This window comes from Meriones unguiculatus, chromosome 5, assembly GCF_030254825.1.
Source record: "Meriones unguiculatus strain TT.TT164.6M chromosome 5, Bangor_MerUng_6.1, whole genome shotgun sequence".
NCBI classification, from domain to species: domain Eukaryota; kingdom Metazoa; phylum Chordata; class Mammalia; order Rodentia; family Muridae; genus Meriones; species Meriones unguiculatus.
This window is the reverse complement of record NC_083353.1, coordinates 84,217,751-84,239,985: the sequence shown is the minus strand read 5'-3', so window position 1 is coordinate 84,239,985 and position 22,235 is coordinate 84,217,751. Positions and strand designations below refer to the sequence as shown.

At 45.7% G+C, this 22,235-nt stretch overlaps 1 protein-coding gene across 4 annotated transcripts in view; it reads left to right on the top strand.

Annotated features, from left to right (window-relative positions):
- Positions 1–22,235, top strand: part of Prickle2 (prickle planar cell polarity protein 2) — a 331,379-nt gene that overhangs the window by 281,895 nt on the left and 27,249 nt on the right. For all 4 annotated transcript variants that reach the window (XM_060383771.1, XM_060383772.1, XM_021638249.2 and 1 more), the window contains 3 exons: positions 1,192–1,395; positions 4,872–5,058; positions 10,236–11,117. In XM_060383771.1, the coding sequence (XP_060239754.1) occupies positions 1,192–1,395; positions 4,872–5,058; positions 10,236–11,117 (1,273 nt within the window). The remainder of the gene's footprint in view (positions 1–1,191; positions 1,396–4,871; positions 5,059–10,235; positions 11,118–22,235) is intronic.

The window sequence follows — 22,235 nt, the reverse complement described above, 5'->3', positions numbered from 1 at the left end:
AGACCAACTCCTTAGATAGAAGTGATTGGTACTTATCATATGTGTTTACTTCAGTGCCTCACCCACTCTCAGGTCAGGCTCCTCATGAGTGGGGCTTTATTTAAAGGGGAAGAAGAGTTGGCCCACATCTGTGCAGAGTAATGTCATGTGTGTTGAAACAGAAAGATTTTTCATAACAAACCTTTTGGAATCATGGAAGGAGTGGATCAAATATGATTATGTGTATGGATACTTTAGCTGTTTCATAATCATGGAAGGTAGGGTTGTTGCCTTCTATATTGTGTTATCACACACACACACACACACACATGCACACACATACACATGCATAAGCTTCTAGAACCCGTTCCTCAAATCTATGCCTTTATTCTGTAGATCATATTAACTCCACTAGGAGAAGGGCTTGGTGTCACCCTTTTTACTCCCTAGTCATTGCTTGTGGAGCTCGTTCACCCAAGTGAGCTATTCTGCTAGACATAGGTCATGACCTCATGGTGAACAGAGAGCATCTTTATAAACCCAGTCCTCCTTCCTCCAGGACCCTCAGAACATAACTGTAGTCTAACCCCAGTTGTATGCAATGAGTCGTCTGTTATTTCTGCCTTGCGTACTCTGAGCTTAAAAAGCAGTGCCTTTCAATCAAGACTATATGAAGAGATGCTCTTAGAGAGCTGAACAGCATGCCAGGAAGGCATAGGGAAAAGGAAGGTGTTTAGGAGTGAACGGATTTCATATGCCCTCTCCCCTCCCATTCAGCAGTGCAGCACCCACCCACCCAGCCAGCCAAACCCTCTCTCAGTAGCCTCTCTTGATGGTGTTGACTTGGCTATGCCTCTGCATGCACTTTGGGATGTGTAGGCAATGGTTAGCCATGTTCTTTCCACACTCTGTAAGTTGGCTTGGTACCTGCGGATCCCCCCTGCGTACTAACTACCATAGTAAGAATCCATCTCTCACACCTTTATGTTTCTCATTCTGTTACTTAAGTTGTCTTACTTAGGCCGTAGGGTGGGGGTTCCTGGGAAGAAGAAGAGAAATCTGCCCTACCAGGTATGTAAAGCAGGGGACACACTAACCAGCACGCATATAACTTCCTAGCAGCTAGGAAGTTGTTGGTGGTAGTTGAACATCATTCTGTCACAGCTCTGGGAGATACAGCTGATGCTGGCGCTATTTCTGTTTGTCTCACAGTGTGGAGGGCAGATCAAGGGCGGGGACATCGCTGTGTTTGCCTCACGTGCTGGCCATGGCATCTGCTGGCACCCGCCCTGCTTCATCTGCACCGTCTGCAATGAGCTTTTGGTTGACCTGATCTACTTTTATCAAGACGGGAAGATCTACTGTGGTAGGCACCATGCTGAGTGCCTGAAGCCGCGCTGTGCAGCCTGTGACGAGGTCAGGCCCCATCCATGTGTGAATACTTTTAACTGTTCTGGTCTATTCATGGAAGGCAGAGGTGACACCATCAGTGTCATGATGTCTCTGTCTCTGTCTGTCTCTCTGTCTCTCTCTAACCTCCACACACACACACATCTCCCATAGACTATTCCCAGGTTTCCTTGCCCTGCCATAGCATCACTGTGTTGCACCACAGGGACATGACATATGTACATGACCTTTAGCTTCCCACACAGGGAGGCAACCATCATCAGTGATTCTACCTACCCTCTTATGTTAACCCTTTCCAGAGCGAAATATCACCCATGTCCCAATCATTGTGGATGAATCTGGCATCATGGCCCACTCAGCATGGTGGATTCAGATCCTCCCATGTAGGAATAGATAGAAATTCTCAAATGGCATGCAGCTGACAATAGGCCTCTTATAATTAAACATACAGACATACACATACAATGTGTGTGTGTGTGTGTGTGTGTGTGTGTGTGTGTGTGTAAAATAAAGGAGCCATTGAGCAAATTAAGATTCCATCTAAAAACCTCAAAGTCCACACCAGAAATAGAGCTCCATTTCTAAAAGAGTCTTTGGAACAGTTGGTGAGAGAGGGGAAGAAAATGGATGAAGCTTTAGAGGTCAGTGTATATCTATCTGCATTCTTCCGCCCCTGGTGCTACAGGTGTTTGAAAACATTGAGGTAAGAAATCAGAATGGCGTACAAGGCCACTGCTGGCCAGTTGCTTTTCTCCACCAGAAGCACACCCAAGTACTAAGTGCCCATCACACTACAGAGTGGAAAGCTTGCCACTGTAGAAGCTCGGAGCGCAAAGAAGAGCATTCTAAATCTGACCCTTACAGGAAACATTTAGGGGGAGATCTTTGACAAGGGATTCCAATTCACAGGGTAGCTCTGTGCTTCTGTCTGAGCTTATAATAAACAGCAGTCTCGAGGCAGGCTTCTTTCCATCTGCCAGAGCCACCAGGACAAGGACATTTGTCTATTACAAACTGCCTGGGGGCCATGGGCCTCTACTTTTCTAGAGATTTGGTGAACCTTCACTAATGTAGATTCTGATGGTAAGGTTGAGGTGCTCAACTCTCTGGCTCTTGGTGGAAAACCAGCTGTGGGTCAAAGTCTAGACAGCCTCTTGGCCTTCTGGCTCAGACACACAAAAGTGCACATTCACAAAGCTGAACAAGCGTCACCACAACCTGATCCCAAATCATGTTCAGCAACCAAAAAGTTAGTAACCTACATCTACCAGATGCTCCTCTCTTCTCCAACCCCTTCTCCCAGCCTTGTCCCTGTCTCTGGATTCAAGAATGCTAGACATGTCATATGAATGTTACCATAACATATTTTCCACCTAGCATGATGTTCTGAGAGATATATTTGTGTCATAGTAAATACTAGCACTTCGTTCCTTTTCATGGCTGAGCAATTATAAGGAGCTATATGAACAGTCTTATGAATATACCACATTTAGTTTTAGCCATTTAGCAACTGAGATGCGTCTTTTTCGACTTTCAACTGTGATGAACATTCATGTGGAAGTTTCTGGGTACACAGAAATTTTAAATCCTCAATGTTTTTCATGGTAATTCTAAGCCTAACTTTTGAGCGAAGGCCAAACTGTTTTCTAAAACAGCTGCCCCACTACTGTCAAGGTAAGAGAATTCCAGATCCTACATCTTCTCTTTAATTCTTGTAATTGTGTTCTTTTTTATTAAAGCTAGCCCAATAGGTATAAAATAATTTCACAGTGTTATGTCAATTCATAATTTCCTAACCACTAATGATGATGCTTTTTAAATATTTTGTCTAGTTGTTTATTAATTTGGGGGAGAATTTTTAATTTAAAAGCCTTTGCTCCTTTTTCACAGTTGGGTTATTATTTTTTTTTCACCACTTACGAGGGTGTTCATATGATCTGAAAACAAGTCTCTTGACAGGTACATGGTTCACACCTATGGTCTTCTGTTCTCTATATTTTTACTTTCTTACTGATATCCTTTAAAGCATAGAAGTTTTTCATTTTGGTGGAGTCCACATGCTCTTTTATTTACCTATTGTTATTTGCATTTGTGTTGCCATATCTATGAATCAATTGCCTTGTCCAAGATCAAGAAGATTTATAACTATAGGTCTTTTTAAGAATTTTATCATGTTTTTTTTTCTTTTAGATCACTCATCCCCTTTAGGTTATTATTTTTTTGGGTGGGAGGTAGGGCGTCCACTGATACTTTTATACCCCAGCCCTATTTATTGGAAACTATTCTTTTACCATAGTATAGTAGTTGTACCACCTTTGACAACAAAGTGCCATACATACACAGACACACACAGAGACATACACACCTATACACACACATACACAAACACACATATACAGATGCACATACATACACAAAAACATACATGTACATACATAACACGCATGCAGATACACACACATACACACACACATATACACTCATGCACACACACACCCCACACACTCACACAGATTCTCAATTCAGAGGGTTTCTCTATATGTTAAGTTTTTATGGCAATACCACACTAAGATTATCATTATAGCATCATAATGAATTTTGAAACATATGCTTTGAAGTTGAAAACAATTCTAATGGGTCAAAACATAAAGCTGGTTTCCGCCTTCCACCTTCCCGATGGTGAGTGCTCTCTGTCACGAACAACTCCACATTTGGCTAAGGCCGAGGATCTGGCTTGCTTCCATGTATGTGGACCTATCTGCATTGCCCACGTGGCATGCTGAGGTTGGCTACCCAGAGGCTATTTAAGCTGTGGGCTGGCTTTCCCCAGGGTCAGATGATTGTTCAAGATTCCTGAATAAACTGCATTGAAAAAAAAATTCTGCAATAACAATAACTGAGAACATGATAATGTTAGTTCATTTTGTTCAACTTGCAATAAATTATAACTCTGAATGGAGAAAATTAAAAAAAAAAAACATAAAACACTTCCCAAGGCCAGGAAGGTATTAACCATGAAGGTGACCAATTCTGAGGCACCAGAGCGTTTTGCAGACATGACCAGCTGGCCACTCTCCTTAGCTGAAGATTATTGTCACGGGTAAATACACTCCAAGTGTTGCCCGATGTTATGTTTTCAAAAAGCAAAAGAGTTCCAAGGAGTCGTATGACATCCACATCTTAGAAAGCACTGTGCATCAGCCAGATAAAGCTGCTATACATGAGCGATTGTTGATTTTGCTTTACGTTCCCTAAGGCAGGACATTTGCTCTCCACTGAAATGTGGCGCCATATTAATTTTGCTTCAGGAAGATAAAGTTGTGAGGCTCATACATGTATGGAATGAGAATGCGTAGATACAGCACTGTTTGACAATTTGTGGGCTACCCTGCTTTCTTGGCTTTTTAGTTTGGGGCTGTTACCTCCCCGAGGCGTTCTCACAGTAAGTCTTAGACGCTGACCAGGTGGCTTCCCGTCTCCAGATCATCTTCGCAGATGAGTGCACAGAAGCCGAGGGGCGACACTGGCACATGCGACACTTCTGCTGTTTTGAGTGTGAGACGGTGCTGGGCGGCCAGCGCTACATAATGAAGGAGGGACGACCTTACTGCTGCCACTGCTTTGAGTCCCTGTACGCAGAATACTGTGACACCTGCGCCCAGCATATAGGTAAGGCCGTGCTTGGCACTCAGCTTGATCCTTCGGAGATGGGCTCAACCCTGTGGCTGGCATAGTCAGAATTCCTTTGGTTGTAATTAATTAAAACACACACACACAACAACAACAACAACAACAACAACTCCTACCAGCTCAAGTAAAAAGTAATCTCTTGGCTTATTTTACTAAAAAAGCCAGAGTATTTGGCTTCAGGTAGAGGTGGGTGAAGGGTTAGACAAAGCCTGTGGTTTTGGGTTGTTTTTTTTTTTTCTGTGTCAGCTCAGCTTACCTTCTATTCGCATCTTTTGGGAGCCAGCAATCTTCACAATCTTCATGTGGTGTCTGAGACGTTGCTCTAGTTATTCATCATCTTAACACTTGTACTCTCAAAAGGAGGAAGGAATTTACTCTACCAACTTCCAAGCCAGTTCCTCAGGATGGAATCTTATCGGTCCCGACTTGGCCATGGATCTGCCTTCAAGTGGGACTGTGTGGTATATGTTTCCACTCTCAGGGAAAAGTGTGAAGCCCCTGAAAGGAAAATATGGGAGGAAGAGAACATACTCCTTAATGACCTTTTGGACAAAATCAGGAATGGGTGGAGGAGCGAATGGGGGAGGGGAGGTCCTTTGGTAAAGAGGGATGGTCATGGGCTTCCAGCACCTTTGCCTTCTAGAACTCATCAACAATCAGCCTAGCCAAAGGCAGAGGAGAACAAACAGCCCACAGGCGGTGTGCTCCAGTCTGTGGCAGGTTGGAGGTGATAAGAATCATCCCAGGTTGTTCAGCCATTCAGCAGGTCAGCTTTCATTGGACAGGCTTTTGCCTTGCCTTTTCCGGCATCTTGGGAAAGAGCAACACTGTTTCAGAAACAGTGTCAGTGGCCAAATGTCTGTGGCCGTAGTGTGACCAAAGGCGGTTACTTACAGGCAGTTTCTATGCTCACAAAACCCCAAGAAGCCTATTCAGAAGCTGCCAATGTCATACCTGCAGTGAGGAAATGTGGAGACCCTCCATTTGCGACGCCATTTTGTTCCGATTAGCTTTTGTAAAGATCCCAAAGAAACAGCCTTTTCCCTGGGATTCCTTGGGAAGGATAGATTTAACATTGCCTTCTGGGCTTAGGTGATGGAAAGACCTTTTCCCCAAAGTACCCTCCGCTCTCGCAGTGTGCCGCCTTGACCAGGTGCCCAGAAACCTTTCTGTTTTCAGGACTGTCACGGTCAGACATGCTGATATTCTTTGGTGCTTTTGATTAGGAGACAGGGAGCTGAATTGTGAGTGGAGATGTGAGGCAGGAAAGTGGGTGGGACTGTAGGGGGACATCGGTGCAGTGTCTTGACCCCAGGCTGTCCACGTATAGTTTTAAGTCTGCTAGTCAGTGCTTATCCAGGTAGGAGAGACTGAATGTTAGAAACCGAACAGCACAGCAGCGACACCACCTTCTGAAAGCTTTTCTCTGTCCTTTTCCTCTCCACAGAGGCCACAATTCTGCCACAAATGGCTGCTTGGAGGTTTTTTTTTTCCCCAGAAGCTTGGGAGAGAAAAATCCATTTATGACTAGATCATGTGCACCTCAAATGGCCCCTCTGTCATCTGTCTTCTTTCAGCTGTCCGCAGCTTTTATTGGCTCCCCCCTCCTCTTGAATTCATAAAAGGCACCCATCCATATTTTACTAGAAAAGACGACTGCTGTGGCCTGCAGTCTGTCTGCTGCTCTAGTTGAGTTGCTTGTCCCTGAACTTTTAAAGTCTACTCTCCTGCAAAATGTAAATTCCCCGGGACAGCAGATCCTGCTGTGTGTATCATGTGTACCCCAGCATTCGATGACACCACCTCTGACCATACTGTACAAATATGCCATATTTATGCAGCTGCTCGGAGCAGATTCGACATCGGGCCACCGTTGCCAAGGCAACAGGACTCCTGCTTGTGCGTAGCCGAGTAAACAGTCTTATAAACAGAGGAGGCTGTGGTGGCTGCAGATGCATGCTCCTTTAGAAAAGTGCTCGAAGGGCTTAGGGGGGATTCTTTAGGAAGGCATGCTTAGATGTTGAACACAGAGCCCTTTTCCAGATGTTTGGAGTTCAGGAGCAGTTCAGAGGGCCGTCTGACATCGGTGATGTTTATCAGGAGCAGTGCTCAGCTGCCTGCCGGGCTGCTTTGTAATTTGCTTCCCCTTTTCTCCAGCCCCCCCGCCCCCTGTCCTCTGAGGCCCCATCCCAGAAAGCTTGGCCTTTCTCTGACAGCTTTGAGTAATTCCCTTGCAGCATTGTGGTAGACAGGGCAAAGGAACCCAGCCTTCCAAGTTCTCTGGTGGAGAGTGGACCAAGATACAGCTGTGGGTTGCCACACTAAGAAACTGCCTATTGTCAGTTGGTTATAGTCAGATCCTGGACAGGTGATGATACCAAAATGAGTTCTCAGAACTCTTGACCTACAGAATAAAAACTTTAGAGGAGGAAAGAGAAGGCTATACAGTTTCAGGGGTTGCTTTTGGGACAGCATGTAGACAGTGTTCCTCTGCAAAGAGGGAACTAGGCTTTCAGACCTAATAAAACTGAAGGAAAGACAGTTTCAATAGCTTGGGACTAAAATCTGTGTAGTCACTCACAACAACATAGGACCATTTCTGTGCCTCTGCTGAAGAGAGCAAAGCCCGGAAGTGAAGCTGCTTGCCTGGAACCAGACTGATAGAAAACACAGAACCAAGACGCAAACCCAACAGATGGGCTTCAGCAATTTTAGAGCCCCCTGAAAGTGGAGGAGCTGGAGTGGCCCCACTCTCTGGTCATATTTCTGCACCTATATACAGCCCACTGCTTCCCCTACAGGCCTAGGCAAAAGCATTAGCTGGAGCCCCAGCTTTCCATCCTCAAACTACCTGGGGATGCTGGCAGACATGGGGGTAGAGTTAAGTCAGACAGTGGCCTTCTCAACCGGGGTTACCCTGTAATAACCTCTGTCCTCAGAAAGTTCTCCTCGTATTGTCCTAGGGCCTAGTGCCCAAGTGAAGAGACACTTCCCTCCCCAGTTTGAGCAACATATAGTCAGAGAAGAATTTACCTCCTTTCTGCCTGTCCCTGGGCTCTAGTGACAAAAGCCAGCAGAGGCAGAGCCAGCTCGGGATAAGCTGCTTCCTATGGTTAGCTCCGTCATTTCTCCCCCCATTCCTGTTTACTCCTCTCTAGACAGGTTTCTGGAAGTCATACCCTGGAAAACCAGGCTGCTGTGGAATTCTAGCCACCAAAAGTGAAGGTTCACTTTAGTGCTAGCTTCCGAAAGAGACCTTTATCACCAGGCACTGGCAGGGAAATCTCAAGGCTCTATAGTCTAATCGGCTGTCCCCAGGTCAGGGGCTGCCTGCTTGTAGTCTGTGTATCACTCTTAGAAGCCCAGGATGACCCTCTTGTTGCCCTGTTCCTGGTCATGAGCCATCCCTAGATCAGACCCCAGGACTAGGAGATACCATTGACGACTAGCCGAGGTTTGTTCCAAACGTGGTTTCAGTGCCCCGAGATAAAGGCTTGACATAGAGGACAAACCCTCTTCCCACCAAAAGAAGGCAGAGGAACTAGTGATGAGCAAGAACAGAATAAAGACATGTGGGAGGTTCCTAGCATATAGGACCGCAGGGATTATATGCAGCAGAGTCCTGCCTGAGAGGACCTGTGCCTCTTCCTTTCCTGATGTTGTTAGATGAAGGGTGTGCACCAATGGGATGGCAGTCTCTTTTACAAACATAACCATGGTTTTTCCTTACCAAGAGTAAGCAGGATTTCTCCCACTCAAGAGTTGAAGCCCACTTCCTTCATTTCCAATGATCTAGTCTATTCAGGACCACAGACCGCACAGTTTCTAAACAGTAGAAACATTTCTCACAATTCTAGAGGATGTGAAGAACACAGTAAAGGACCAGGCATATTTGGTGTCTGGGAAGATCTGCTTTCTGGCTCAGAGATGACATCTTGCTGTGTCCCCACATGGCAGAGAGGATGAACAAGCTCCCTTGGGTCTCTCTCATAAGAATATTAATTCATTCATATTAGCAGAACTTTCATGATCTAATTAGCTCTCAAATTATTCTACTTCCTACTTAGCATGGTGGGTGTTAGGAATTGAGCATTGAGACTGAGGGAAAAACAAAATATCCACATTACGCATCCAACAAGCAGCTGCAGTGACTGCCCTTTGATTGACAGTGAGTGGTGATACAGTTCATCCATCCACCAACTATAAGTAGGAAGAACCCCTATTACATAGGTCCTGGAGATGCTATGGAAACTTCTTACCCTATCTCCATAGAACACCACTTTCTGTGAAAGAGATAAGTCATAAACCTTTATGTGCATATGATAGCATGATATCAAGAACTAACACCATAAGAAACAGTAGAGGGGTAACCAAGGCTACCATCAGCTGTGGCCAAGAAGGCTCTCGAGACAGCTCATCAGATACCTGGGTAGAATAAAGAGACAGGACTGTTATATTTGTTCAGGGTGAGACTTCTAAGGACAGAGCTGATCTCTGATGCCTAATTATATACCTTAGTCATTAAACTTCTGTGCCTCCATTTTCTCATCTGGAAAACAGAAACAATGGTAGAAACTCACCTCAAACAACTGAGTGCTTTATCAGGTTAGTATTTTTACATCTTGAATATCCCTTAGCCAACGGAAGAGAGCAGGATTAGTTCAGTTTTTAGAACCATGCATTCTATAATGAGGCACTTGAAGGATAGGATACAAGTCTAAACATGGGCCTCATTTATATTCCTATACAGTTATGCATATAATCTTGAGCTATTTTTATATACCATCATTAATACTTTTATGTACAAAGCAGTTTTATTATACAGAATTTTCTGCTTGCAGCATCTTGTTGACACCAAAGTTTTGGCTTTAGAAGCATTTTGAGTTTTGCTCTTCTTTTTTTTTTTTTTCCGATTAGGGATGTTCAACTTCTGTTGCTATTTGGGGAAAATTGTATCTCTGGCAGAATTCATGGCTAAGCTGTTCTGATCTAGATTCTCCATGCTGTTAGCAAGGGAAGTTGGGAAGTCCGCTGACTAGGAGAATAAGTTGTCGCAGGGTCTAGGCCCTGGTTGCACGGGGCTGACTGGCATGATATCTTCTGTGGTGTGGCAGTACTCAGTACTCTCAGCCTCCTGTCTGTCTCTTGCTTCTCAGGAATTGACCAAGGTCAGATGACCTATGATGGCCAACACTGGCATGCCACAGAGACCTGTTTCTGCTGCGCTCATTGTAAGAAGTCCCTGCTGGGGCGACCATTCCTCCCAAAGCAAGGCCAGATATTCTGCTCACGGGCCTGCAGTGCTGGGGAAGACCCCAATGGCTCTGACTCATCTGATTCAGCCTTCCAGAATGCCAGAGCCAAGGAGTCTCGCCGCAGTGCCAAAATTGGCAAGAACAAGGGCAAGACAGACGAGGCCATGCTGAGCCAGCACAGCCAGCTGCAGGTGAGTTCTAACCGGCTCTCAGCTGATGTGGACCCACTGTCAGTGCAGATGGATCTCCTCAGCCTGTCCAGCCAGACACCCAGCCTCAACCGGGACCCTATTTGGAGGAGCCGGGATGAGCCCTTCCATTATGGGAATAAGATGGAGCAGAACCAATCCCAGAGTCCTTTACAGCTCCTCAGCCAGTGCAACATCAGAACTTCCTACAGTCCAGGAGGGCAGGGAGCAGGAGCCCAGCCTGACATGTGGGCCAAGCACTTCAGCAACCCCAAGAGAAGCTCGTCAATGGCCATGAAGGGGCACGGAGGCAGCTTCATCAAGGAATGCCGTGAGGACTATTACCCAGGAAGGCTGATGTCCCAGGAGAGCTACAGCGATATGTCCAGCCAAAGCTTTAGTGAAACCCGAGGCAGCATCCCAGTTCCCAAGTATGAAGAGGAGGAGGAGGAGGAGGAAGAAGAAGGTGGCATATCTACTCAGCAGTGCCGGCCCCGTCGTCCACTCAGTTCCCTGAAATACACAGAGGACATGACCCCCACAGAACAGACTCCTCGTGGCTCTATGGAATCACTGGCCCTGTCAAATGCAACAGGTAGGCTAATACTGGGTAATACAGTATTTTTCTACACAGATGCCTCCTTTAGCAGCTGCTGAGGAAGGTTGATCTACTTGTCAGATAGCTTCTGTCTTTGAAGGAATATAAACAAAGCCAGAGTCTGGATGCCTGTGATGTATGGTGAGGTTTAGGAGTGAGTGGGCAGAGACTACCCAATGGAAGGGAAGGTGCCAGGTGAGGAATGGTGTCTCCTCAGTTTGCCCCATGGAGCTCTGGGATTATGTAGTAAGGCAGTTTCTCCTGGTGACATTCAGACGGATGTATCATCCCACCATGCCCACCCATCGTTGCCTTTGGACTAGAGAGAAGTATTGTGTGTGTTGGGGGTGGGAGAGTAAAAGATACATAATAAAGATGGATGTGTGGCCATGGGTAAGGCGGCATGTTGGCCAGCAGCATTCAGGGAAAAGAACAGCTATACGGTAGTGGGGGCATTTACCATACAACTGGGATGGAAGTGCCCCAGCCTGGTATTGCTGAGGAACCCAGTTTCCAAGGGTTCTTTTTTGAACCCCAGGAGGTAGACCAACTCAGGTTACTGTCGCCAACAGTTTTCCAACTGGCTGTAGAGATAAGATAGTTACCTAAGATGACCCATGGCTTTAATATCCAAATGCATGTTCTGTGTGCTTATCTTACTGATCCGGGTATGTAAACCAGACAGGGAGGGTGCTGCTTAAGATTGACCTGGTGAGTCATCTGTTGGGGTGTTTCAGTCAAGCTCAGCAGAGGCACGTGTTAGCCTGCAGCTTGGTAAGATTGCTCCAGAGTGTGTCCGGTGTCTGCCCCTCTGATAGCAAAGAACCGGAGTCACAGGTGTGTACCTACTTAGCAGGTACAATCAAAGATGTGCCTGGGATCTACAACATTTTGACACTGCAGCGTAACGATGTCTACAAATAACAAGCCACATCCATAGCTATCCTTGGGTTCTTGGAGCCTTGTAGGCCAAGGATTCGACAAACCTGGACCATGGATATGGATGGTCAACTCTGTTAGTCCCATCTGATGGGCTCAGCTGCTGCCCAGCCCCAGCTACCAGTTGCAATAAACACAAATGTCTTAGCTAACATGCAGCTCTTACCACATGCCAACCATACCACATGTCAGTTCTTGTTCTGGGCATAACACAGATATTAGGTATTAATTTAGGTGTCACCACGCTCCAAGGGAAGCATTCCATTAATTCCCCAGCTTTTTAAATTAGTTAAATTTGCCCTCTGACAATTTCTCACATGTATATAGTATATTTCTCCTATGCTCCACCTTCTCCTCTCCCTCCCACTCCTGCTAACTTCCCCTCCTCCCTATAGGTCCCTTTTCTATGTTTGCATCTTTTTGTCTTATTTTGGGACCCACTGAGTTTTAACCAGGATTGTCTGGGTGACTGTGAGTTTGGAACTATCTAATGGGGCCTGGTGGGTACACATCTAAAGAGAATGACTCCCCCTTTTTTCCAAATCCGTCAGTAGCCAATAGTTCAGCAGGGAGAAGAAGGGTCTGCATGACCCCTCCCATCCAAGACCAGCTGTTGATGCAAGCGTTTGAGGGACTGAGCAAGGCGGTGGCCTGGATTTCAGAGCCATGCTTTTTCTTCATCCAGCTGCTGCCGCCACCATACAAACCCCACATGATTAGATCCTTCGTAGAAGTTAAAAACACAGATTTTTAAAGATGTAGAATCTATTTAAATTCTCCCCTAGACAAACAAAAGCCCGAGTCATAGGCTGTCTATACAATGAGTTTTACCTTTTATCTCTCCTCAAATGCTTCACTGACTGTGTTCCCACTTGTCCCAGAAGACAGAGCTTAGCTATTCTTACCCCCATGTTTCAAATTTAAAAATATATACATGACACTTGGTGAATAACCACCTTCCCTGATAATTACAGAAATAAGAGCAGTGAGTGTAATCAGTGCAGTAGTGAAGACTGCCTGAGAGCATCTGTGTGCTTTACTTAAGAGGACAATAGGTAAACATGTGCTCCTGCCTCAGAAGCTGGCTTTCTTAGGCAAGACCGCTTGCCCTAGAACCCCTGGAACAGGTGATTAAGATGTGTACTCGTCAGCTTCCTCCCCAGGCCCTCTGCAGCACAGCTCACCAGAGATGGAGCCCGGGAGTCTGTGGTTTTGCCAAACCCTTGCTGCCATGATGTGTGCCATTGTCTTAGAGCAGATGTCCTGGGTTTGTCTGTTTTGACAGTAACTGTCTCACACTAGGGGACCTTATGGGGAAATCAGGGGTCAAACAGTAGGAATCTGGGAAAGGTCAAGAAAGAACAGAGTCTCCACTTCTAAGGAAGAGGCTATGGGGTGTTTACTCCCATGATTCTCAGAAGACAATGTCCCTCTGCCTTTGATTTCTGAAAGGAAACACTGAGCCATGTGTGATGAGGCTGAGAACAAAGATTCCAGAGATCAGCACTGTTCAATATGGTAGCTGGTAGCCATGTGTAACTATTGAAATTAGATTAATTAAGATTAAATGTAATGAAGATCACAGGCCAACAAGTAAGCTATAAGGGCTGTGTTAGGGTTCTCTTAAAGGAGAACTGATATATAGATATCTATAGATACACATGCATACATTGAGGAAGGGTTCAGGGAGTTCCTAGACCAGCTTACAGGATGCAGTTCAGGTACTCCAGCAATGGCTGTCTCACATTGGAGAGGCCAAGAATCCAGTAGTTGTTCAGCCCACAAGGCTGGATGTCTGATCAGTCCCAGTCTGGTGCTGAAGGCCTGGAGGATTCCTGGAGAGCTACTGGTCTTCAGATTATGTTGAAATCCTGAAGAAAGTGGTCCTAACATTGGCAAAGGAATGTCACAATGACAGGATAGAAGAACTTGCCAGGGAAACCGAGGTGAGCAGGCAAAAGCAAAGCTTTCTCCTTCCAGGTCCTTTTATCTGGGCTTCCCTTAGAGAGTGCCACCCAGATTTAGAGTCTTCCTACTTCAAATAATCTGATCAAGAACTCTCACACAAGAGTGCCCAGCAGCTCTAGCTACAGTTAATTCCAGGCACAGTCAAGTTGACAGCCAAGATGAGCCATCAGAGCAACAGCAATCGACTAAAATTTAGATTTCCTTTTCATTAATTTAAATTGCATTAGCCGCATGAGGCTAACGGCAGCCAGCCCTGCTAGATTAAAGGACAGAGCGAGTGTATGGTGTGCTTACGGGGTTAAAACCCCTGCCAGTCTTTGGGAGCTCTTATACAAGCCTTGGCTTTATGGAATTTTCGGCCATTAGTCAAAAATAATAGGTTGAGAGTCTATGGTTTCCTTTAAATCAATATTTATTTATTCTAGACAGGGTCTCATGTATCCCAGGCTGACCTCAAACTCATTATATAGCAGAGAATGACGTTCAGCTTCTGATTCTCCTGCCTGATGGTGCTGGAATCACAGGCGTATGCTCCCACACCATTTACAAGGTGCAGGGCAATGAACCCAGGGCTTGGGGGATGCAATGAGCTGCATCTTCTGGTCTCTGGTTCAGATGTCCCCTTCATTTATTTTTTTAAATATGTGACTAGGGATTGCAACCCAGGGCCTCATGCCAGCACACCAAGTACTCTGGCACTGAGCTGTGCCCTTACCTCTTCTTTCTTGTCATTGATGATTTGAGGCAAGGTTTCACTCAATTACCCAGGCAGGCCTTGATTCATAATCCTCCTGCCTCAGCCTCCTGAGCAGTTGGGATTGCAGGCTTCTGCTACCAGGCCTAGCTCCACTTAATTGCTCAGGAGACCTCCAGCTTTAAAACAAGTCACTAAATTCTCTAAGACTTTGTTTTCTAGAAATTGGAATTTAATGAGTGTTAGTGCTTCCTTTGTAGGCATCTTGTGAAAATTAAATAATAGGTGCAATTAAATTCAAGAAGCACATATGACCCTCTGTAATGGTTCCTGGGAAGTTCATACTGTCAGTTCTTTTTTAACTCTAAAGTACATTGTAGGATGGCTCAGTTTCACCACTCTGCCAGCGCCCACCAATGTGTGGGTTTGCTGTATGTAGAATGTCCCTGTGGCCTCATCTTTGCCCAAGAAGCAGGAGGCAATATGTGAAACAGGGAATTAAAGGAAGTAATTTTGTGCCCTTGATTTTCCATGGGACTATCAGACAAGACGGCAAGGTAGAAAAACGATGGTTGTTATCACAAGCAAAACTTCTGGTTGTAGCACAGATTAAGTGGCTTTTTACATCCTACCCCACATAGTCCTAAACCAGAGATATCGCTTTGAAGGATGAAGCAAGCTGGTCTTCTCTTTGCTGATCCTCAGTCGTGCATTTGAAGTCTGGCAGAACATTTAGTAGTCCTTTGAGGAGACAGTGATCTAAACCATCCATGAATTTTTAAGCCTTAGAATCACAGACTGAGCTACAGGTATAAGTCACTAACTCCTTTGGTCATGCCTCTAAAGCTTGGTTCAAGATAATGGATTTATTTTTCCTTCTGACGATGGCAGCTCATGCTATTGAGTAAGTTCAGTGTTTAATCTGGCAGGCAGCATGGTCCTTTGTAGACAGCATTGTTCTTTAGAACAGATCTTTATAAAAGCTCAGCTCAGCCACTTGCCAGCGTCTGATCTGGGCCCTGGCACTGCCCAGATTGTTTAGAAGCAGGAGTGTGCACGCCCTTCTCCATGAAAAACACACTCCGTGCTGTCTGCTACCGCTGAGTGACTCAGGAATATTGCTGCATAAACATCAGTGTGAGAGCACTGTGAGGCTCCTTAACCCTGCTCTTCCCAGATGCCATCTGAAGCTGCTCACCATGACAGTGATGATTGAAGCGGGCCACTGATCATGAGCCAAAATGCTGACACCTTTACACGCTTCATATTTTTGAAACCTCACAGCCCTGGGAGATAAGTCACTATCAGAGCCATTTCACAGATGAGAACACTGACAATCGCTCTCACGCCATAGATAAATAGAACTTTCCACTTCTTTCACCTAAATTCTAACAAGTGGCAGAGACTTGAACCAGGTGAGGCAGACTTCCCTGATACCTATCCTCACAAGGAGCCATGATCACAGCTGGAGGACTTGCACAGTGATTTTATCACAGGAGTATCTGAAGGAACAAGGCTTTTCTTCCCTGCTCAAGGTGGTGTGTGTGTGTCAGTCTGACTCTGGTAAAGCTAAGAGCACAAGCAGGCAATAAAACCAAGGCAGAAGGGTCAAGCAGAGATGATGTGCCAAGATTGGTCATTCTTAGGAAGACAAGGAAGAGCAGGAAAAGTGGTCCAGGGTTTGGTGCCCAGGAAAAAAACACAAATGAGATAATGGAATAAGGTCACAGTCAGGGGTCAAGGGCTAAGTTTTACATTGTGCCCCAAGTGCGTGGCAGAGAGAGAACTGGGACTGGAAGCACCTTGCAGAAGCCATTACCACCGGATGGCTGTAGACCTTGAGACCGTCCCTGTTGAAGGCTCCCAATGAAGAAGAATATGGCAGAAAAGGGTGCTCATGGCACAGCCACTTTCTGCAAGAGGTGCAACAAGACCTGAGACTAGTAGGAAGGGAATCAGGTGCATGGAGTTGGGGAGAGGGAAAATTAACTTCTTCATTAATGCTCTTGTTCAATCAGCATCCGTGGCTTAGGGCCTGCTCCGTGAACTCCAGCTGGCTGAATGAGAGCGCAGGTGTCAACAGTCCACTGGAGTCATTGGCTGGCTTACCTATACTTGCTTCAGTGTCCTCGTCTTTAAATTGTGATATCAGGGGAACTGAATGAATTCCTATGAAGACTTTAGAGCAGTGCCCAGCACCCCGCAAGTGCCCATAGGACGTGAGTGGTTGCTGGCATTAGTAGGGACAGCTGCCTGTGAGTGCTGCTAAGGATGTACTACAAGCTAAAGTGAACCTAGATCTTCTCTTTACCTATGTTCTGGTGGAGTTGACAGCAACCGTTCAAATGAGCAGTATTTGAGAATTGCAGGTGGTAAGTATGGTCCTGAAGAGCCACACTGAAGAGGAATATTGGTGTGGATAGGCCATCAGGGAGGGTTTATGGAATAGGAGGTGCAATAAGGGAAGGGCTGTGAGCTGTAGGAAGAGCAGCATGTGCAAAGGCCCTGTGGTAGAAGGATAAGGAAAGTAGGAACTAAAGGAAGGGCTCATGGCTGGATGAAGCACAGTCACAAGGCTGGTAAGGAAGGCCAGGGCAGTGTGTTAGGTGAAGAAATGGGCAGTGGCTTGCAGCGACACGGGGAACAAGTCCTAGAGCCAGAGGAAGACTGACTTGTGAAACCGTAGAGCTGGGTGAGATTTGAGGCTTCATAACTGCTAACTTGCGCTTGCATCTACAGAAAGTGCTTGTGTGGTTGGCCTGGCTCTGAGGAGAAATCTGAAGGGCTTCTTACCTCTCGTCACATCCACAGCACATTGAGTCATTTGCACCTCATCTCCCTACCTGAAAAAGGGAGTTGCTCAGTTGTTCAATGGGAAGCCATTGACAGCCGGGGGAGGGGGAGGGGTGGGGAGGAGGGGATGGGCGCGAGGGTAATTTTTTCAGTGTCGCTGACAAACTAGAGAAGTTGCAAATAACAGTTTCAGAGTCTGAAGCAGCCACGGCAGAGCTCACTCGCCCAGCAATGTCTGAAATGCTTTTTCAATCCTTATAATGCCAAACAGTTCCATATTGGCCTTGAGAATGCTTCTTCTGTTCAGTATAACTGGGCTATCTGTTCCTTAGCCCAGTTTCTTTATTTAGATAGTTAAGGAAAACTTCCTTAGCCAGTTGGCACCATTTGAGGGGCCACACCTCAGACATGCTCAGGAAATGCCTGGCCCTGATCTTTATATTGATTTCTGTTAGTTACTTGTTGTGACAAAAGCAACTTAGAAAAGGAAAGTTTTAGCTTGGCTCACAGTTCCAGGGCATAGCCCAGCATGGCCGGGCCATCCTGGCTCGTGACAGCTGACCACTTTGCACCCATAGTCAGGAAGCAGAAGCAGATGGATATTTGGTGTTTGATTTGCTTTCTCCTTTTTTATTCAGCCTAGAGCCCAAGCCCAGGGAGTAGTATCTGGAGTTGTACATTTGAAAACCTAGAACTTACTCGAATCCTATCCAGTGTCCCCAGGGTTAGCCTGGGATAGGCTTAGGAAATACTTCAGGAATGTCACTGAACTGCCATATAGACTCTTGTTTACAAGTATTACCAGGGGTCAGGGTAATTTTCAAGTTCTGGGCCTCTTCCTCAAGAATGAAATAAAAGTCCACAAGCAAAGCCACAGTAGAGATTAGAAAGGAGCAGATATGCTAGGTGCGATAGCACACAATTTTAATTTCAGCACTCAGAAAGCAGAGGCAGGTAGACCGCTGTGAGTTAAAGGTCACCTGGTCTATAGAATGAGTTCCAGTATAGTGGGCTACTCAGAAAAATCCTGTCTCAAAAAAAGAAAAGAAAAGAAAAAAGACAAGAAAAAAAAGAAGAAAGAAGAAAGAAAAAAAGGAAGGAATAAATACATTGTCATGAGTGAGGGTACTTAAGGTGCCTGATTATTGTTTGAGGCTTCTTTTTTATGGGGTTCAAGAGATAGAGGTGTTAGATTGCTGAGGTAGTTTCCTGTTTTTGAGTAACAGGATTGTATTATATAATTTTTTGCTCACTCCTCATATCCTTTCCCATAATGCGTCTGATTTTAACCATGCCCAGTTATGGCTAGGCATAAGAGAGCAGTTAGGGGACCCTTCACTTTAGGACCCCATTGTGCTTATTGTCATGCACACAAACCTGATCAGGCTGGATGGGACCCTTGCCCACTTGTCCCAGTTTGTGCTCTAGGATTTGTCTGACTGGAAATGGGATGTGATCAAGGCATAGCTATGGGAGTAGCTTATTCCCATTGTTTGAAGCAGGTATGAGGTGCTGTGTGCATGTGGAACCCACGCTGCCAACAGGTTGCTATGTGCTTTGTTTAGAGAGGGGTGTATGCATGGTCCAAGCCAGGTTGCTAAGTTACATAAGACGGCGAAGGGAGCTGTCAGCAGCCCTAGCCCTTAGTATCCAATAATAGACTGCTTTTTCAGTAGTCTCGCTCTAAAATACAGAATTAAACCTCACTGGCCTGACTTGGATCACTTCACAGTTCTTAAATTGACCTCCACAGCCAGAAGGAATGAATCACATGCCCTGCCCAGGACTAGGTGGTGAAGTCAACCCTTCAGACTGTGGGAGGGGTGTACTAGGTGCTGTTCTGTTGGTTGGATATAACAACATGACCAAAAGCGTCTTATGGATGAAAGGTTCTATCTTGACTTACATTTCCAGAGGGCTAGAGTCCATCATGGTGAGAAGGTGTGCTGGCAATCAGGAAAAGCATAGCGGCTGAAGCAGGGATCTGGCTGAGCCCATTTTTACCCTTGTACTTGAAGCAGGGGTCGGGGGTGGGGGACAGGAAGTGAGGCAAAGCTAAGTCCTCAAAGCCCACCCTCCAGATGTCATTCCTCCTCCTAAAGGTTCCATAACCTCCCCCAAAATAGCACCACTAACTGGGAGTCGAGTGTCCAAATACTGTGGGAGACATGTCTTATTCTCACTACCACAAAGGTTCTCAAAAGGAAAGCGGGTCATGTATTTAGAGGGAAAGGTGAAACCAGTGGTTTCTAATTTATTGTATGCGTCCTTCACATCTGCGACTGTCCTTTTAAACTGATCCCATCCTCTCGGAACCCTATGTTCTGAATTTTACATCAAATGCTTATTTTGTATGATAGTTTGATTTTTTCTAGAGGAAAAAAAAAGCACTGGTTTAAGAAAGGTGATCGTAAAGGGATCTTAATATAAGCATCCAGAGTGTTCGGTAGGATGGGTTGGGTAGAGCTCAGCCTTCTCAGATTCACCAATGTGACATGCCTGAGGACATGCCTTCACCTGAGGTATATTCTTGTCAGTCCTCAGAGAAGCTGGGTTATCTTGTTGGCATTTTAGGCTCTGAAATCATCCCTACTCACACAAAGAGCAGAGCCAGGTGACAATGAAGAGAATGAAAGCAGTGGAGCAGGGTGGGCCGGGATGGAAGGAGTGGGGGGGGAGGGAGAATCTGTTCTTGACTTTCCTTCCCAGGTAATTTTCCTGGTGTACAGGGGAGTAGGGGACAGTATCAGAGCAAGTGAGGCAAGTGAGAGAGGAAGGCAGGAATGGACAGATTGGATAGAATTCTGTCCAGAGTGGTCAGTGTACCTCGACCACAAGCCACGCATGGTCTTGCTGCCATTCTCTGGGTCCAGGGAAGTTTTTCTAGTGTTTCAGTGTTTGCTGACTGTTAAGGAGGCATATTTATAACCTCTTTGGGGTATAGACAGTCAACTCAGCCAAGAGTAAGTAACCGTGGCTGCTGACGAGAAAGAAAGGGTTACATATTTTATTCATTTGCTCACCAAAAGGCACTGCAAAATTGATTCAACAAAGAAGTATTTTGGCACCTTTCCTCTTCTTATAAAAATGAGCCAGCCCTAAAGACAAGCCATCAACTGTCTCGGCGCTTGCACAGCTCCGACCTTCCCACAGTCACCTGCAGCATTCCTTGCACACAGTCTGGCATTAGCACAAGACCTCCCAGCACCACCCATCCGCCCTCCCCTCTTTTACTTTATAGGAAGTTCCTCCCAGAACAATGGAATTCTGATGTTATTCAAACCTAGGTCCAGCTCTGAGGAGTACACTTCTCTTTCTCTCTGTGTTGAGGAGTATCTATGTATGTATTTATTTGGGTGGGTGTATGCTAGAGACTGGTACCAGGTGTCTTCTTCCATCGCTCTACCTGATATTTTGAGACAGAGTTGCTCCCTGAACCTGAAGCTTTTCCACTTAATGAGGCTGGCTGGATCATTGTCTCCTGAGAGCTTCCTTTCTCAAGTGCCACATCCTCCCACTACTACCATCACCACCACCCTCTCACTCCCAGGGCTGAGGTTACAGATGCGCCCTGCTACACCTGGCTCTTATTATGGTGCTACTAATCTGAATACAGATCCTCATGCCTGCATGACAAGCATTTCACTGATTAAGCCATTTCCTCAGCCCTTTGGAGAATGTGTTTCTCCTGTAAATAACCAATCATTTACTCTACCCTTCTAAGTAGTCCAGGGATCCACTTGCATTATATTTATCCGGAGATTTGTTTATCATGCAAACACTGGGCATCATCTAAAACTCACAAACAGGATCTTTCAGAGATCTGATGGGGAAACAGATCTTAGCATGTGTCCCAGGGACCTCATGGACCCACCGAGTTTAAGGACCACCCAGTTGTAGAAACCCAAGCCATCATTCACCATCCAGGTGAATGGCCCTACCTACTAGCTCATCTGAAATTAGAATTTCCATCTTTGCTACAGTGCCCCCTTTGCCCAGAGTGTGGCATACTGTTGACCAAACAATAATAATAATAAAGTGTGTCTCAGAACTTAGGAATGTGGGCTGCTGTGAGGGCTCACTTAACAAAGTTCTCACTACACAAGCATGAAGACCTGATTCTGGATCCCTAACAGCCACATCCCAGCAGAGTGTGGTGGAATGTAGCTGAGATCCCAGCGGTAGGAAAGTGGAGACAGGAGCCTGGACAGTACTGGCCAGTTAGTCTAGCCAATCAGCAAGCTCCAGATTCAGTGAGAGGTGCTGTGTAAACTTAGAGGGAAGATGCTGGGCATTGACCTCCAACCTTCACATGGATGTCCATACTCATACAAACGTACAGACACACACACACACACACCAAAATAAAATCCATCTAAATGTGTCCAACTTCAAATCACTCTTAGTTTAGTAAAAAGCATCTCAATGAGTAAGGCAAAGATTCATTGCTTGTGACATGTTTCTTTTAGAAGGGAGTTAGTAACATGCCAGGAACACTTGCTAATTTTGATCTCACCAAAATGGCTGCAACAGAAAAAAAAATGGACAGGACACTCTAATCTTGCAATAGGACCCTCTTTGGCTCTAGAAACAGAGTGAAAATCAAAAGCACGTGAGATGAGAGGTTCACAAGAGTTGAAAGCGGATTCGTACGGGATGGGTTTATGGAGGGATGAGTTTTGGGGAGATCTCAGCTGGTAAAGCACTTGAAACCATAAGGG